The 18,672-nt window shown below is 36.3% G+C and overlaps 2 protein-coding genes and 1 pseudogene across 3 annotated transcripts; all 3 read left to right on the top strand.

Moving 5' to 3' along the window:
- Window positions 1–958: 958 nt before the first annotated feature.
- Window positions 959–8,191, top strand: LOC132178611 (protein NRT1/ PTR FAMILY 8.3). Its single transcript, XM_059591073.2, has 5 exons — window positions 959–1,187; window positions 4,018–4,123; window positions 4,212–4,429; window positions 5,517–6,073; window positions 7,187–8,191. The coding sequence occupies exons 1-5, from the start codon at window positions 1,137–1,139 to the stop codon at window positions 8,007–8,009; spliced, it is 1,755 nt and encodes a 584-aa protein (XP_059447056.2). The 5' UTR covers window positions 959–1,136; the 3' UTR covers window positions 8,010–8,191.
- A 246-nt stretch (window positions 8,192–8,437) lies between these two features.
- LOC132177595 (protein NRT1/ PTR FAMILY 8.3) lies at window positions 8,438–11,796 on the top strand. Its single transcript, XM_059589976.2, has 5 exons — window positions 8,438–8,822; window positions 9,587–9,701; window positions 9,765–9,982; window positions 10,106–10,662; window positions 10,730–11,796. Exons 1-5 carry the CDS (start codon window positions 8,760–8,762, stop codon window positions 11,550–11,552), a joined length of 1,776 nt encoding a protein of 591 aa, XP_059445959.2. The 5' UTR covers window positions 8,438–8,759; the 3' UTR covers window positions 11,553–11,796.
- A 2,691-nt stretch (window positions 11,797–14,487) lies between these two features.
- LOC132178610 (protein NRT1/ PTR FAMILY 8.3-like) lies at window positions 14,488–18,344 on the top strand (annotated as a pseudogene). The gene is made up of 5 exons (XR_015911873.1): window positions 14,488–14,629; window positions 15,538–15,643; window positions 15,754–15,971; window positions 16,479–17,035; window positions 17,387–18,344. The product of XR_015911873.1 is annotated as a protein NRT1/ PTR FAMILY 8.3-like (transcript).
- The last annotated feature ends 328 nt before the right edge of the window (window positions 18,345–18,672 follow it).

The following is an 18,672-nucleotide window of genomic DNA, read 5'->3' as shown; positions in this document are numbered from 1 at the left end:
ATATATATAGTTTTATTATATATATTTATTTGCATGTTATGTATAAGCTTATAAGTGAAGTGATGATTTACAAGAATTGTTGTAATTTTATTTGTATTATATGTTATGTAGATTCGTAGAAGGTGACTGTTGGGAATAAATTCACACTACAAGCCCACCAAATTCTGGGCCCAATGGCCAAGGATAGGTTCATGAAGATATTAATTAAATAGCAAAGGCTATTTAATTAATTAATAGTCTTATATTCCAATCAGGATAATATTGGAATAAAAACGTCCTATTTATCTCTACAAGATGACTACTCAAGATTATCTTTACATGATATTTGTTGAAAGTTTATCTTTACATGATAGCTGTTGAGTTCTATCTCAACTATGGACTCCGAGTACAACTCAAATAAGAAGAGCTAGTTTAAGGTTACTTCTACAGTCCAAGCCTATAAATAGGCCCCTACACAAGGTTCTAAAAGATCCTGAAATATCCTCACACATATTATTGAGCGTATTAAATTATTGTGCACCGAAGCACAATATTTCTCTTAAAAACTTTTTGACTTTGGCATCGAAATGTCCCGGTTCCCCGTGTTGAAAACTCTTCTAACAGTGACCAACAAAGATGTTGGTATATAGCAATTTTTAATGCTAAAATGACCATGAAAAGAAAAAAATAAATTGTTTAAAGTGAGCAAAAAACATTTACAGTGAGCACAAAACCGGTTCAAAATTAGCCAAAAAAAAGTCCAATAAAAGGCCCAAAAAAAGAGATTATTCGGATGCGGTTAACCGCGCTAACTGTTAGAGGTTAGCGTAAACAGTTAGTAAAATTTAGTAACCACCAAAACGGTTGCAATTAGTGATTTTAGCCACTAATCACTAGCTCTAACCGTTTTTCACTCCTTGTTTCAGTAGCTAATATTGCTGGAGATATAAGTCAATTTCCGAAAAAATACGAGCACAAATTCCAACTATTGGCGCAACCTTCCATTCTGCTTGACCGGGTAAGCTTTTCAAGAAATCCTCGCGAGTCGCGTCCTTTTTACGTCACCCTACACAGACAAAAGAGTTTCATCGGCCCATGCCGTATTTGTAAGTATTTTCGTTCCTTGAGGTTCTTCCCTTTATCTTTTGGAGAGAGAGATGGGTTCGCAGGAGGACGGAAGATCGCTCTTGGAAGATGGTCTTTTAGAGGTTTTGTTTCTATCTCTGTGTCTCTGATAGCTCTTTCCATATCTGACAGATTGTGTATCTTGGATGCTGAATATGTATCTTTTGTTGACTATTCACTTGCAATTCTGGGTCTTTTGTATGAACAAGGAGGAGTTATGGTACTCCTCACATTATAGAAGGATAAATATGTTTTGGAGATCGCTTTTTTTCCAAAGTGAATTTTGGACCTCTCAAGTGATCCGGTTCGATGTCTTTGGAATAGGTCTGGTTGACCCAGTCGTTCTTGCTGCAGCCTAATGTTGCACGCTGGGTATTTGAACAAATGTTTCACAGAAAAAAGGTTGAAGAAATGAAAATGGTAGTGATTGTAAATTGAACGAAAGCGTCTTGAAGAGTCTATTAAACTGACTTTTTGGGGAAGCCCAAACCTCCCAAGTTCTTGAACACGATTAGAGCATTCCCAATGACTTATTGGCTTATGTATATGTTTATGCAAAATGGCTAATCACAACCTATTTTTTCTAGTTTAGCTAACAAGTTTTTAAAGCCTGTGTCCAACCGTTTTGATGGGTACCCGAGGATGGGTTGAGACTGGGGATGAGATTTGAGGGAAATAAAGATAGTTCATTTCAGGTAGGAGAGACGACAAATCTCCACTTAGGGCAGGTGAATATCACAAATTCACTAATATTTTCTCTGATTTCTCATTAACAACCAAATAGTTTTTAAATAGAAATACAATAAGATGGCACCTAAATAGATAAGAACTCATTAATCCTAAAACTAATTTCAAATAATACAACCTTAATTTCAAATAAACTAATCCTAATTTAAATAATCTAATCCTAATGAATTCCAACTCAACCTATTTCACTCTAAATCTTATCCCTATCACATTTATCTATAATAAAATAATCGTTTTTAAATTTTTTTATTCATTGTAGTTACAAACCCATCTCCACCTAAAACCACACCAAATGAACACCATCTACCAGCAACATAACTCAACAGTCTCAAATACAAACACACTTTGGTTCTTCCAAAGTAACACAAACAACTATATAAGTATCTCCCCCACCTATCAATACCCCAATCTACTTTTACAAACCAAAAGAAAGCATAATAGAATACTGCAGAAACAGAGAACAAGCACAAAGCTACACTGAAACCCTATTCTCAATACCCCAATTACAACAGATATCTATCAGACACTTGCTTCGTCTCGGCAATCAGCTTCATAGGCCTCATCATGATCATCGTGATCATCTTCCATTATCACCAACCAAAGGCCCACTTCAATTCTCTCATCCTCCATTATCACCAAACAAAAGCTATAAACTTTGGAGGGGAGAGAGAGAGAGAGAGAGACCTAGAGATGAGGTTATATATGAAAGAATATATTGTATCATTGAAAATCACCCAATTGGCCATAAACAGCAATCGCTCAACAAGGGAAGAGTTTGTATCACCGAAAATCAGATATATTGTTTCACCGAAAATCACCCTAAGAAGCTCCATGGAAAATCTCTCACATGGAAAATCACCCAATCGGCCAAAATAGATGACATAAATACCCTTTTTCCCTTTATTACAACAATACTCTTTCTAATGCTTTCCCTCAAGTTGGAGCATATATATCATATAAGTCCAACTTGAAACAAATAAACTAATCGAATACATTGAATGATCAACACCTTGCTTGATCCATTGAACGATCAAACAATTCATTGCTCTGGCCCAAAATACGATTAATCTGGCATGGGCTACACGAGCTCCTAATAATTTACCGGATATATTGATAAGCCGGGCATTCCCGGCCCACCACGCAAAACCGGTGGTTGCTTGGTCACGACCGGCGTAATCACATGGCAGTGGGGTATAGTTTAGTGGTGAAGGTGTGATTCGTTCTATTAATCCCTTAATAGTTAAGGGGCCCCTTCAGAATGTTTGATTAAGGATTTTGTATACATATTAGCAAGTTGGTTTCCAGACTTCACTGTTCAGAATCTTATTTTAAATGAAATGACAATCAACCTCCATATATTTAGTCATTTCATGAAATATCGAATCAGGAGTAATATTTAGTGCAACCTAATTATCACAAAATAATGGGTAGGAGCCGAAAAACTAAATTTTTGAAGAAAATGTTGTAACCATATTAGCTCACTTGCAGTATGAGCCATTGCTCTATACTTGGCTTCTGCTTTAGATCGCTTTACCACTGATTGTTTCTTACTCTTCCACGTGATCAATTTTTTTTTTTCTTCCAAATAATTCATGTCATTAAAAAGCGCAAAGGAGTACAACCCTAGTACACATGATGTATACAAGAGATAACTTCCATTAATGATTAAAAGAAGAACAAAAATGCACAAAATTAGAGAAGTTAGTGAAATGTAAGATATTATCATATTTTTGAAGGTGAAACTGTGCAATCTGCATCATTTAAACCTTCCACCCTAAAGTGTCCATTTTGCCTATACAATATACCGAGACTGAGAACTTGCTTCAGATAATGAACAATAGGAATGATAGCATCCTAATGTGTGACTCTAGGAGCCTCCAAGATTAATTACTATTTGAATTGAACTTACTAGTAAACTGACCAAAACTAATCTTTCTTGAAAATAGAAGAAAGGGATGCCCTTTGACCAAATCGTGAGTACCAAATTGATAAGTTCTAGGAGGTTACCCTTGATTGAATGATCTGATAATTCTCAATCCTTCATTTTCATTAAAATATGCCCTTGTCTTATTGAGGCTTTCTTTCACAAAGAATTTTTATTTGTCTTGTGTAAAGGATTCAGAGCTTCTATTATTCTGTGACTGACCTTTTTAATTCTATCTTCAGAATGAAAGCAGCAGCCAATACACAGGGGATGGCTCAGTTGACTTTCATGGAAAGCCTGTTCTGAAGCAGAATACTGGAAATTGGAGAGCCTGCCCCTTCATTCTAGGTGACTTATTGTCATTAACATTATTCTAGTGGTCATGTTTAATCTAATTCATTTTGTTTCTGACATTTGTATTTTACATTTGATACAGGTACTGAAGGTTGTGAACGTCTTGCCTACTATGGGATTGCTACTAATCTTGTTACTTATCTTACCACCAAACTACATGAAGGAAATGCCTCTGCTGCAAGAAACGTTACCACTTGGCAAGGGACTTGTTATCTTACACCCCTCATTGGAGCTGTCGTAGCAGATTCATACTGGGGAAGATATTGGACAATTGCTTCTTTCTCCACAATTTACTTCATTGTTAGTATATTTAACCTTTGTTTCACTCTTTTAAGTATTTCATTGCTGGGCCACATGACCTCACATATTCATGTTCCTCAAACCAGTGCAAGCCTTTGGTTTTCATTTCTTTTTCATCCGGTCTTTTCATCATTCATTATACATGATGTTCTCAGGTCTTGCATACTTGCTTAGTTATTATTATTATTATTATTTTGATAAGTAATCAAGATATAATACTCCATTAAAAAAAACAAAAGAAAAAAGAAAATAGAAAAAAGAAGATATAATACTTGCTTAATTCTCATCAGTATTGGAAGTGCAGTTCTCATTTTCTAGTTTTGAAGAGCATAGTTTGGTTGTTTGAGAATGTTATAACACTCCAATTCATAGAGATTAGAAAAAAATAATATAGTTTGGGTAAAATAAGAATTGAGGAGTTACTGATATATCACCTTTGCATTCTGCTGTGTAAATCGTGTCCTATGTCATAGGTAATGCTTTACTCAAGGAGCGATCAAGCAGTAACTTTAAATACAATTGTGAACTTATTCTAGCGCATATGTCCTGAGTTTTGATGAATTTGTAAGTATAGTCCTGGCACTATCTTACTTGAATAAAGGATCAATGAGTGTTAGGGTTGAATCAGAATAAGTAGGCATTATGAAGTATGTTACTAAACGCGGTATGATGAAAAATGTCTTATGTAATTAATTGTAGTAATTGAAGCAAAGTGAAGGACATGAAAGAGAAGAATTTGAGCACTGATTATCTGAAAAAATTTAAATTACCAGTTTGGTGCATTCTGAGCTGACTTTCTTCCCTACATGGTGCTTCTTTTCACTCAAGAGCATACCTCTAATCAGAAAGGCATTACTCCATTACAATGTGATTAACTTTTGAACCTTGATACTATGATGCCACCAGAAGGCATCCACCATTCTCCTTTTTGATGCATGGAATGCTTAGTAATGAGGTTTTAATGAAGGATGCCATCCAGCGTACAATTGTTTTTCCTTCTCTAGATGTGCTCTCATTGTTTATCCACTTATAATTTTTTTATGTACTTGAAATGTTGTAACACATAAAGTCATCAATTTTTGCACAGGGAATGTGTATATTGACACTTTCAGCATCTGTTCCTGCCTTTAAGCCTGCTGAATGTGTGGGTTCTGAATGCCGGTCAGCTACTCCAGTTCAGTATGGAGTCTTCTTTCTTGGGCTCTATCTGATTGCTTTGGGAACTGGTGGGATCAAACCCTGTGTTTCGTCATTTGGTGCAGATCAGTTCGATGATACTGATTCAAGGGAAAGGGTAAAGAAGGGATCCTTCTTCAACTGGTTTTATTTTTCTGTCAATATTGGTGCTCTTATATCAAGCAGTTTCTTGGTTTGGATTCAAGACAATGCTGGGTGGGGTCTAGGATTTGGCATTCCTGCAATTTTTATGGGCATTGCTATTGCAAGTTTCTTTTCAGGCACTCCCCTCTATAGATTTCAGAAACCAGGGGGAAGCCCTGTTACACGAATGTGGCAGGTTTTGGTTGCATCATTCCGTAAGAGGAATATGGTGGTCCCTACAGAGAGTAATCTCTTGTATGAAACACAAGACAAAATCTCTGCCATTGAAGGAAGTCGGAAACTGGAGCATACTGATGAATTAAAGTAATCTCTCTTTTACTTTATCCTAAATTTGAACACTTTCTTCAGTTCTGAAATTGTTTCCAAGCCCTTATTGGTATTCTTTTATCATTGCTGAACTAGTTTGCTAACATGTATACATAAAACGTGCGTGTTTTGGATACCCATGAAATGAGACACCCCTTTTTTTAAACACTTGCACCGAATTTTAGTATTGTCATATTGGTATCACTGAATTCAGAATAATGAATAGGAATGAAGGCCCCTGGGTCTTTGCTCAAGTGGTAAAGGGGTGGGTGGGGTTTGTCTAGTCATTTATCTTTGGATGGGTTACTCTTTTCAGCTCAACGAAAACTTGTGGGATTATTTTAGGTGCATTAGGGAGCATGATGAAAGAAAATTTGTTTCATGGAAGCTAAATACGCTCTCATGGTTGAGTAAGCATGTGATGTGAAAACAATTTTTTGTTTCTTCTTCATAAGAGCTGTTCTTCTTGTTAGTTTTTTTATATTCTGTTACTTTTTACCCTTATTGTTGTGGTTATGTGCTAGGAATCTTATCAAAGTTTTCTTTTCTAGGTTTTATTTCATTTTATCAGAGAGTAAACTACTGGAAAACCTTTTTTCATGTATTGCATGCATATTATTAAGTGAAAGACTTTTTTTATATGTTTTTTTTCTGCTTGGGAGGTATTATTGGATTTCATATGGGGGATGTCACTGGGTGTATTGTTTGTCTGTTTCTTATTTCTTTGTTCTCCTAGATTCTTGTTGCATTTTCTTTGTAGAACTCGACTGATGTCCTGTTGGTTATGTCCCATACCGTTTCTGAGGAAAGACAAGATTGCGTATGCATGGTTAAGAAAATCTGCAATGATTTGGAATGTATAGTTAAGTCTCATTTGCAAATAAATGTAATTGGAAGAAAGTTTATGCCCTGATCTGTCTTAAAATTTTGACATCTTCTAGATTCATGCTTCTCTAGATGAAAATATTAATCTCTTGTAGCGACAACATGAGGTCATTTCACTGATGTACTTGCGTCAAAATTGTTGCATGCTTTCCTGAATTTGTCAACTGCAAAACAAATTTTGTCCAGAAAAAGAAAATTTTCAGTACACTTCTGTTTTCACTGCAGGTGCCTTGATAAAGCTGCTGTACTGTCAGACGCCGATATCAAAAGTGGAGACTTCTCCAATCCATGGAGGCTTTGCACTGTAACACAGGTGGAAGAATTTAAGATTTTGATCCGCATGTTCCCAATCTGGGCCACTGGAATAGTGTTTTCTGCTGTTTATGCCCAAATGTCTACATTGTTTGTTGAACAAGGGATGATGATGGACACAAGTATTGGTTCTTTCACCATTCCTCCAGCCTCCCTGTCATCCTTTGATGTGATCAGTGTTATTTTCTGGGTTCCTATATATGATAGGATAATTGTCCCAATTGCAAGGAAATTTACTGGCAAAGAGAGGGGCTTCTCGGAGTTGCAGCGGATGGGGATCGGGCTTTTTATTTCTGTGCTATGCATGTCAGCAGCTGCTTTGGTAGAGATAAATCGGCTGCGGCTTGCGAGAGAGCTAGGTTTGGTGGATGAAGATGTAGCTGTACCAATCAGTATATTATGGCAAATACCCCAGTATTTCTTGCTGGGAGCTGCAGAGGTATTTACATTTATAGGGCAGCTTGAGTTCTTCTATGACCAATCCCCAGATGCCATGAGGAGTTTGTGCAGCGCCTTGTCGCTTTTGACAACTGCATTGGGAAACTACCTGAGCTCTTTTATTCTGACAATAGTAACTTACCTCACAACACAGGGGGGGAGCACCGGATGGATCCCAGATAACCTGAACGAGGGTCATCTTGATTATTTTTTCTGGCTTTTAGCCGGCCTCAGCTTCATAAATCTCTTGTTCTATGTTGTCTGTGCCAAAAGGTACAAACAAAAGAAGGCTTCCTAGGGATTCTCCAAGAAGACGTCATTTCTCCAAATTATTAACAAACAATTGGTCTGTATATAATGTACTTAATTTACTCTCTCCGCACTCAGAATTTCGATTCAGGTTCCAGCTTGTATTTATTTGTGTTCAAAATATTTCCACTAAGAATTTAATGATCAGCTTAATTCTAAGCTATTTATTTATATTGTGAATAATTAAATTAATGGTGGTAATTAGAAAGAGTATACTAAATACTACATCTCCATCTTACTTTTACTTTGTTGTGGTGATGTGGCAGTGTACAGAAGCTTTTGAATTTTTTTTTGTGTAAAGGGTTTTTTTAATGATAGGTGATCAGAAGATGATGAAGATTGAATGAAATGAGAGTATGATATGTAGTGTTACTCGATTATAAATAGGCAGAAGGTTTTAGCATTTCATTCGAGTATGTCCGGCCGGCGGGCGGATGTGCCCTTCTTCCATCTGGGTCCTACCGTTCCTTGATTCTCGCTAGCTAGAAAACTTGCCTTGATTCTCAAACTCCGCGTCAACTGCCCTTTCAAAATCACAGTTGCTGAGGGGGACCAAAAATGGTCTTAACGTTCGTTCATCTCTACGGTACAAAAAAGAATTTAGGGCCTAAGCTACCATTCTTCTAAGCTTGGACCAACCATTCTGCAATAACCCCTGCGCTCTTAAATGCGTGTCACGTAGATTTCGTGTCTTGGGTTCATCTTGTGTGGCTTTGGGTTCTCAAAGAGAGAGAGAGAGATGGCTTCTACGGACGAAGAGAGACCACTGATAGAAGATGGTGATGCTCAAGAAGTAGTACAGGTTCAAATCTCTCTCTCTCTCTCTCTCTTATCTGTTTGTTTGTGTGTATCAGAATTCTACTTTTCTTTTCTCAGCTGTGTTTAAAGTCAACGGCATGTGGTGATGTCCTTTGTCCCCCTATTTTGTTTCTCTAGTTGAAAAATGATTATGCTTTAGCCCTATAATTAATGATCCTTCTTCTTAAAGCGCAAGCCTGTGTTTGTGATGACTGTTTTTTCCATTGCTCCATTCTCATGCTCTCAATTGTTCACCAAGAACACAAAGGAAAATCCATTCGTTTTCTGGCTTGCTTTCTCCCCATCGATCTCGTGCCTGTCAAATCCTAGTCGGTTTATTTCTTATTATAAAACTGGTAGTTAGAGGGTGAGTCAGCTTGGACATATTTTGCTTTTCACCTTTCCTTTCCCACTTTTTTTTTTTTTTCTTATGGTTCCCGCTCACTGTTCCCCTGAACGTGCCCAAAAAATGCTCTCATTTATGACAACTTTTGTGAAATTTGATGATTTTAACTGATGTGATTTGGCCTAATGTAAATAAATATATATGCATTATTGTGCTGTCTCATTGTTCTACACACTCATGCATGTACATTCGTTATTCATGATGAGGAAATTAGAAGCTTAAATAAACTCTTCTTGATGAACGTGTCGTGTCCTTCTCTGGACTCACCCTAGATCTAAAGATGTCTTTGGCTCTTTTGTTAATTCATCTTCTTTTCCTTTTGGTTTTCATAACATGACTTGACCTTCTACATTACATTAAAGAGAGATTTATCTCTGGAGACTGAGAGTGTCGCTGGAGATGGCTCAGTTGACATCAAAGGGAGGCCTGTTCTGAAGAATAGTACTGGAAAGTGGAAAGCGTGCCCCTTCATTCTAGGTACCTAATTATTGTATTATTTTTATTTTCTATCATTTGATATCTAAAGGACGGCTGTAACAGGTAGTGGAGGTTGCGAACGTTTGGCCTTCTATGGGGTTTCCTCTAATCTTGTTAATTACCTTACCGGCAAACTACATGAAGGAAATGTCTCCGCTGCAAGAAATGTTACCACTTGGCAAGGCACTTGCTATTTTATACCCCTCATTGGGGGTGTCTTAGCTGATGCTTACTGGGGAAGATATTGGACAATGATAGTTTTCTTCGCAGTTTATCTTATTGTAAGCAAAAATTAATTAATCTCCATGGTTGCTTCTGTTTACACTTTTTTTTTTTTTTTTTCTTTTCTCTTTCAATTAATATGTAACTTTGAAATCTTGGTTTATTTTATATATGTTGCACAGGGGATGTGTACGTTGACTCTTTGTGCATCAATTCCTGCATTACAGCCTGCAGAATGTGTGGATTCGGTATGCCCTTCAGCTACAGCAGCTCAGTATGCAGTATTCTTCATTGGACTCTATTTGGTTGCACTAGGGACTGGTGGGATCAAACCATGCATTTGGCCCTTTGGGGCGGATCAGTTTGATGATACTGATCCTAGGGAAAAGGGAAAGAAGGGATCCTTTTTCAACTGGTTTTACTTTTTCAACAACATTGGTGCTTTTATATCAACTAGTTTAGTGGTTTTGGTTCAAGAAGATGTTGGGTGGGGTCTTGGATATGGCATTCCTACATTGGTTATGGGCATTGGAATTGCGATTTTCTTTTTAGGCACCCCCTTCTATAGATTACAGAGACCAGGGGGAAGCCCTCTTACAAGAATTTGCCAGGTCCTGGTTGCATCATTTCATAAGCGAAATGTAGAGGTTCCAGCTGATACTAGTCTCCTCTATGAAACCCAAGACAGAAGATCCACCATTAAAGGAAGTCGTAAACTGGACCACAGTGAGGAGCAGAAGTAATCTTCTCCTTCATTGTCCTTGAGTTTAAACAATGTTGGTTTTATTTAATCATTTTTTTTACAGGTGCCTTGATAAAGCTGCTGTAGTCTCAGATGCTGATATCAAAAGTGGAGACTTATCCAATCCGTGGCGGCTTTGCACTGTGACACAGGTGGAGGAATTGAAGATTTTGGTCCGAATGTTTCCAATCTGGGCCTCTGGAATTATTTTTTCTGCTGTTTATGCGCAAATGTCTTCATTATTTGTGGAGCAAGGGAAGATGATGGACAGAACAATAGGCTCGTTCACCGTTCCTGCAGCCTCTCTCTCAAGTATCGACATCATAAGTGTTGTTATTTGGGTACCTATCTATGATAGGGTGATTGTCCCAATTGCAAGGAAATTTACAGGCAATGAGAGGGGCTTCTCAGAGTTGCAAAGGATGGGAATTGGCCTCTTTCTGTCAGTCCTTTGCATGTCGGCTGCTGCCATCGTAGAGATTGAGAGATTGGAGCTTGCAAAAGAGCTTGGTTTAGTTGATGAAGATGTTGCTGTACCACTTAGCATATTGTGGCAAATTCCCCAGTACTTCATGTTGGGTGCTGCAGAGGTATTTACGTTCATTGGACAGCATGAGTTCTTCTATGAACAAGCACCAGATGCCATGCGTAGTTTATGCAGTGCATTGTCACTTCTAACGAATTCTTTGGGAAATTACTTGAGCTCTTTGATTTTGACTATTGTGACTTACATCACAACAGAAGGTGGGAGTGTTGGATGGATACCAGATAACTTGAATGAGGGCCATCTTGACTATTTTTTCTGGCTTTTGGCTGGTCTCAGCGTCTTAAATATGTTGGTGTATATCTTTTTTGCCAGAAAGTACAAACAGAAGAAGGCTTCCTAAGGTTCAGGCCTTTTGTAATCCCTATTTGTTGTTCGAGTTACTGGTTCTTGTGGTTTATCTGTTCTACATATGCAATTGGTTCTACATGTGCAGTTGAACAGCATGTGTGGGGGCATGTGAATTTGTAAATTGTTGGTCCAAATGATTACAAACATAAATGGTTTCATTGTTAAATTTCCTTCCACATCGAAGGAAAATGATTGTGTTATGTCTAAGTTGAAAATGATTACATGTAATTGTCATACTTCTGTACCTACTAATGTAACTCTTGCTTTCTTTACCAAAACCGACTGATTCAAGAACCTTGCACCGGTAAAAACCAAGTGAATTTTTAACGATCCTAAGAGTTAAGAATTGAATTAAATCAGCATCCAACAGTCTTAGAGCTTTTGAATAAATGGTTTGGCCCTTAATAATTATTTTGTTACATGTTTGTTTGAAAATGTTTAGCAAAATTATTTGGTGTAGGTTCATCACTGAGAACCTGAGCCTCACAATAAAGAACTTATTGATTATAATTTTCCAGCATAATTTATTGATCTCAACTTAGTCTATAAATAGATTAAGAATGTGGAATGAGATAACATTAATCCTGCTAGCAAAACCTATCAAGATATAATTGACCTTACTCAAAATATAATTATTCCTAATTGAATTATTTCTCCTAATCCTACTATTATCATCAAGGGAGACTGTCGCCCCCTACCATGATCATAATAGAAACAACTGTTTTTTTTTAGGAAAATATAAATAAAGCCTACCATTTTTTTGTCAAAAAAAAAAAAACTACAGGGAGTCCTTTCTATTGTCTAATGAAATATCCAACAAAGAGACCAAATAAATGGGAATGCTTCCTAGGAAACAACATATAGACATGAGATATGTTACAATGCATTCTCTCACCCATCTCCTCGATCACCATTTTTCTTCTTTCAACATCTTTATTTTTTCAAATAAATAAATAAATACAAGAGAGATGAGATGGTGGGGAGATGAGTGAGAGAATGCAAAAAAGCATTTGCCTATAGACATAATGATTGTCCAACAATATATTAACACATAATAAAATATTACGTTGGACAAGTCACATACTGTGGCAGCAGGATTCATGTGAATAGAGAATTTTTCTATACTCTCTGAGATTAAAAATATAAGTTTATTATTTATGTCTCTCTCATCTAGTGTTTATTAGAATTAGAATCAATTATTGTGACGACAGTTAGAATTTGGGATTTTCTCATTCTGGTCAGATCCACACCTAAATGACCACGTGAACCACGCACATGAGAGAAATAGAGTGATATTTACTTGTTTATTTGTTTATTTTCTTTAAAATTTATTTGTAAGCCTAATATTTTCCATTAAATTTTTATAAAGGATAGTATAAAACATGCTTACAAAGTCAAGCAACATCATCTAATTACAAATAATATATGTCTCTAAGGGATAGCTCAATCGGTTGGAGACCACACCTTATGAAGCGAAGGTCACTAGTTCGAATCTCCTTCTCCCCTCCTTGTGTGGACATGTCAAAAAACAAAAAAAAATTACAACTAGTATATATATATACTAATCATGTTGTGCCACATCAGTTTGTAAAAGTTTTTTTTCTTTTTTGTAAAATTTGTTTGTAAGCCTAATATTTTCAAAGCCAATATATGTTCCATATATATACACATCATACATGACATCAGTTTGATTCATGTACAAGTTATCTTTTTGTTCCCCAAGAATTCGTGGGTTATTTTCTTTTCAATTGTGTATTTCTATTTTTTTTTTCTCTAAGCAATCGTGTATTTCTATTTGATATATATATATATATATATATATATTCTCTGGTTTGTTTATGAATTGATGAGGTATGTTTTATGCATACTCCCACTAAAGATAAATAATCTGTTATTTATCAACACTGTTAGCGATAGCCATGGGCCACCCAAAGATCCTTCAAGAAGAAAAAAAAGAAAAGAAGTACTTTCTCAATGATACCCTCGAACAGATCCTTACGTCCAGCTTTGGACTTTCCAAAGATCTGAAAAAAAAAAAAAAAAAACGGTTACGGACATTTATGGCATTTATGTCGAGCCTTGGTAACTCCAAAAGATCTGAAGAAAGAAGTTATGGACATTTTTGGCATTTACTCAATAATGGCCTTCCTAAAAAATCCCAGCTCCAACGACAGTCTCTTCCAACCCGAAAAAAGTCTGATTATTAACAATTAGAACAACATTTGCTCAGAATTTGAAAGAAAAGAAAAGGGAAAAAAAAAAATAGGACTTGGTTCTTTTGTGAATATAATTTTTTTATTTTTTTTATTTTGCCTTTCGTAATTGTGTACATTAATTTTGCTTGAATTTTGTGGGCATCAACTTGAAGAAGTTGATACTCATTTCGTTTGTTTCATAAAAAATGAGATGATTCAATAAATAAATATGAAGAAATTAATAACGCGGTCAATCGCCTGAAATTATATATATATATATATATATATATATATATATATATATATATATATATATATATATATATTTTGAGAATGCATTTTAGTGTTGTATCCAACCTCTTCCTCCTTTTGTTTTTAGCCTTTCCCACTGCCCATGGCTTCCAAGCTTTCTTGTTCCTGTACCCTACCTTATTTTGAGATACCATCTCCCTTATTTGTTTCCAGATTCTGAAAATAACTTTTGAAATAAGGTATGTTGTAAGTTGAATATCAAACGTGAACAAGGGTTGCTTGCAGCCTGAGGAGGAAGAAATGATCCGAGGTCTCTTCATATGTAACTCCTGCACGTTAGGCCAAACCTACCAATATTCTTCTCATTGAATTGAATAATACCTGTCTACATACATACGTTTCTGGGTGCATGCTTAAGTCATTCATGATCATCAAGTATTTCTGCCTCTTACAATGCTTATATATATATATATATATATATATATATATATACCTTTTTTAAGTTCTTGGGTAAGTCTACTTCTTTTTCTTTGAGTTCTAAGTACAAGGAGTGGAGGAGAAACAATTAAGGATGTCTTCTATGGAGGAAGGGAGATCGCTCTCGGAAAATGGTCATCTACAGGTTAAGAGTTACTATCTCAACTAGTGCTTCCTCTCTCTCATAGGTAGAATTGGATGTTTTGATGATACCTTAAGTTTGCAGAAAAGGAAGAAAAAGACTTGTTAGCATATATACAATATTTTTCATGAGCCTCAAGAACTATGTATTCATATATACCAAATATTAGGATTTTATTGTTAAAGTCTGAATGCAAACACAGGGTTTTAGAGGTTCTATTCTTAGGGTATTAGGCAGAGGAAATTTTCCATCTTCTCTCTACTGTACTGGCTTAACTTTTCAAGGTCAATGGGAGTTTATTAATTATTTGAAGTTGACAGAGTGTTGGTGTACCTTTGTCTTTATATTTGTCATTTTCTTTTTCTAGTTAGTTATAAACAAAGTTCTGTGTAATTCTCATTTTCGTGTCTTTGGAACATGCATGTAAGAGCAAATTTATTTACTTGTTAATTATTTGAACTCAAGATTCTGCTCGGATTAAGGCATCCTATTTTTCTATTGGGTGAGAAAAGTTATTTTTTCTTAACTTAAATGCAGAGTCATTTCTATGAAACAAATTTAGTTTTAACTGCTCCAATCAAGAATCTTGTTTAAGTCTTGTTACCTTTAAGTAAGAATATTATTGAACTTGGCCACTTCAGCCACTACTGTTATGAATGATTGGCGTCCTTGTGGTTCTCTTAAACTGTTTCTTTCATTTTCCCACTTCGCTATACAAGTTATTTTCCAACTTCTAACTTTTTTGGCCCACATCCTTCTTAAGAATTGTATTCAAGTTACTTTGTCTCATCAAGGGTTTTCTTTGTTAAAATTGTGTTTTCAATTTCCTTTTTTTACTTATGAATTGATAATGGGAATAGTATCTTCTGTTAGCTTACCTAATATGATGTTTTACTGTATTATATTCACAGAATGAAGGCAATGGACTCTACACAGGAGATGGCTCAGTTGACTTTAAAGGAAAGCCTGTTCTAAAAAGGAATACTGGACTGTGGAAAGCATGCCCCTTTGTTCTAGGTGACCAATTGCTTTTTACAGTGCTGAGTGCTCTCATGCATATCATAAGTTATTTAGTTTGTTTTTTTGTTTTTTTTTTTTTTTTTGACAGTTTGTAATATTAAGTGCAGGTTTTGGATGCTGTGAACGTTTGGCATTCTTTGGGATTGCTAGTAATCTTGTTAATTACCTTACCAACAGACTACACGAAGCAAATGTTTCTGCTGCAAGAAATGTTAACAATTGGCAAGGCACTTGCTATTTTACACCCCTCCTTGGTGGTGTTATTGCCGATACTTTCTTAGGGAGATATTGGACTATTGGTGTGTTCTCCACAATTTACTTATTAGTAAGTATAAGATGAACTATCATTTCCTATTTTTTGGAAGAGGCAGGCTTCCCTTAAAATATCTATCTTCCTTTTTAGTTAGGTTACTTATAAGGGACAAGAGTATAAAGATTCCAGAACCCTATATTATTGTTTAGGAGCAGATGGTTTTCATATTTTGATGATGCCTTTAAGATCAAAACTTCATACTATTAGGGTTTAAGGAAAGTCCACTGTCTCTACCTTATCCCTCCCAAATAGTTAGGTTGTGGTAAAATATTTGTTAAATGATTAAATTCTCCCATTTTTGTTAGCTTAAGTAAAGTTTTGGGATAAATAGTTATTTAACATGGTATCGAGATTTCAATTAAGTATTTGATGAATTGGGCATCATTTGTTGAGGGGATACTAATTAAATTCACCATTTCTATGGTGAGTTTTTGCCTACCATATTTTGTACCAGCCATCTGCATTGATTGATTATATATGTATATTGTTGAAATGCTGGATGATTTTTGTCTTGCATAGGGGATGTGTACTTTGACAATTTCAGCATCAGTTTCTGCATTCAAGCCTGTGGATTGTGTGGGTTCTATATGCCCTTCAGCTTCTCCACCTCAGTATGCAGTATTCTTCATTGGACTCTATCTTATTGCACTAGGGACTGGAGGAGTCAAACCCTGTATTTGGCCCTTTGGACCTGATCAATTTGATGATACCGACCCCAAGGAAAAGGCAAAGAAGGGACCCTTCTTCAACTGGTTTTACTTTTCTAACAACTTAGGCTCTCTTGTGGCAAGTAGTTTTCTGGTGTGGGTTCAAGACAATGCTGGTTGGGGTATAGGTTTTGGCATTCCTGCAGCATGTATGGCCATTGCTATTGCAAGTTTCTTTTCAGGAACTCCCTTCTATAGATTTCAAAAGCCAGGGGGAAGCCCTCTAAAAAGAATTTGCCAGGTTTTGGTTGCATCCTTCCATAAGTGGAATCTGAAGGTCCCCAAGGATGCTAGTCTCCTGTATGAAACGCAAAACGAAAGCTCTGCAATTAAAGGAAGTCGTAAACTGGAGCACAGTGATGGACTGAAGTAAGTTTCTTCTACATTACCCTGAATTTTAGTTATTTTCTTTAAAGCCAACCATTTCTGCAGTGCCTTTATTGGTTTGTTTGGTTATTACAAGAAGCTCGTTCAATTAGACATATCACACAAAAACATTATGAGGTGTCATTCGGCTATTGTCTCTATTAAACACTAGAACTTTTTTTCATAGTTTATGATCTCCTAAGGTAGATAGTAAAGCTCTTTATCAAGATTCCAACAAACAACTTGCATTGTAAATTGTAATGCATGAAGGGTTGCTGCATTCTCTGATTACTGCTGGACAAACTTTCTTCCACAAAAAGAAAAAAGAATCACTGACGACTTTATTTGCTGTAGGTTACTTGATAAAGCAGCTGTGGTATCAGCTTCTGAGGTGAACGACCCGACCTCATCCAGTCCATGGAGGCTTTGCACTGTGACACAGGTGGAGGAATTGAAAATCCTGACCCGCATGTTTCCAATCTGGTCAACAGGAATAGTGTTTTCTGCTGTTTATGCCCAAATGTCTACATTGTTTGTTGAACAAGGGAAGACGATGGACAAAGCCATGGGCTCACATTTCAACATTCCTCCAGCCTCTTTATCAATCTTTGCCATCATCAGTATCATTATTTGGATCCCCATCTACGACAGAGTACTTGTCCCAATAGCAAGGAAGTTTACAGGAAAGCAGAAGGGCATCTCTGAGCTGCAGCGGATGGGAATTGGGCTCTTCATTTCCATCCTAAGCATGACAGCTGCTGCCATTGTAGAGATTAAGAGATTACGTCTTGCAAGAGAGCTTGGTTTGATTCACAAAAAGACTACTCTACCATTTAGCATCTTTTGGCAAGTACCCCAATACTTCTTGTTGGGTGCTGCAGAGGTGTTCACATTCATTGGGCAGCATGAGTTCTTCTATGAGCACGCCCCAGATGCCATGCGGAGTCTATGCAGTGCATTGTCACTTCTGACAAATTCACTGGGGAATTATCTGAGCTCTTTGATTCTTACTGTTGTAACTTCTTACACCACAAAGGGTGGGAGGGTTGGATGGATACCAAATAACCTGAATGAGGGCCATATTGATTATTTTTTCTGGCTATTAGCTGGCCTCAGCTTCTTAAACCTCTTGGTCTATATTGTCTGTGCCATCAACTACAAACAGAAGAAGACTTCTTTTTCTTAAGTTTTCTTCCCTCCATCAAAGCAACACTGGCCTGTTGATTTGAAATGCTTTGGAGGGTTTTTTCTTTTTAAAAAAAATGTGTTCTACGAGAGTTTTCTGTTTGGATTGGTGGTTGGTTAATATATATTATTGTTTTGAGAAGAGAAAACCGCTAATGGTTTTTTCTTACTTGGTGTGGAAGTCATTTGTTTTATGGAAACTAGCTTATAACTCGCACATTGCGCAGGATTCTTCATTACAATTTAATTACAAAATTTAAAAATATTATAATCGTACTTTTCATAAGTATTATAAAATTTACTTTTCATAATTGAAAGAGGAAAACTTGAATTTTGCTTAATCAAAACATTAATATAAAATTAGAAAGATTAGAGTTTCAGCGTTGCCAGGTCGGCCGAGTACGCTCGATCGCACTCTAGGTGCGCTCAATTGCACTCGAGCATGTACTTTCAAC

The sequence above is a fragment of the Corylus avellana genome, chromosome 4 (genome assembly GCF_965113065.1).
Source record: "Corylus avellana chromosome 4, dhCorAvel1.hap1.2, whole genome shotgun sequence".
In the NCBI taxonomy this organism is placed as follows: Eukaryota; Viridiplantae; Streptophyta; class Magnoliopsida; order Fagales; family Betulaceae; genus Corylus; species Corylus avellana.
The sequence above is the reverse complement of the archived record's forward strand: the minus strand, read 5'-3'. Positions and strand labels throughout refer to the sequence as shown.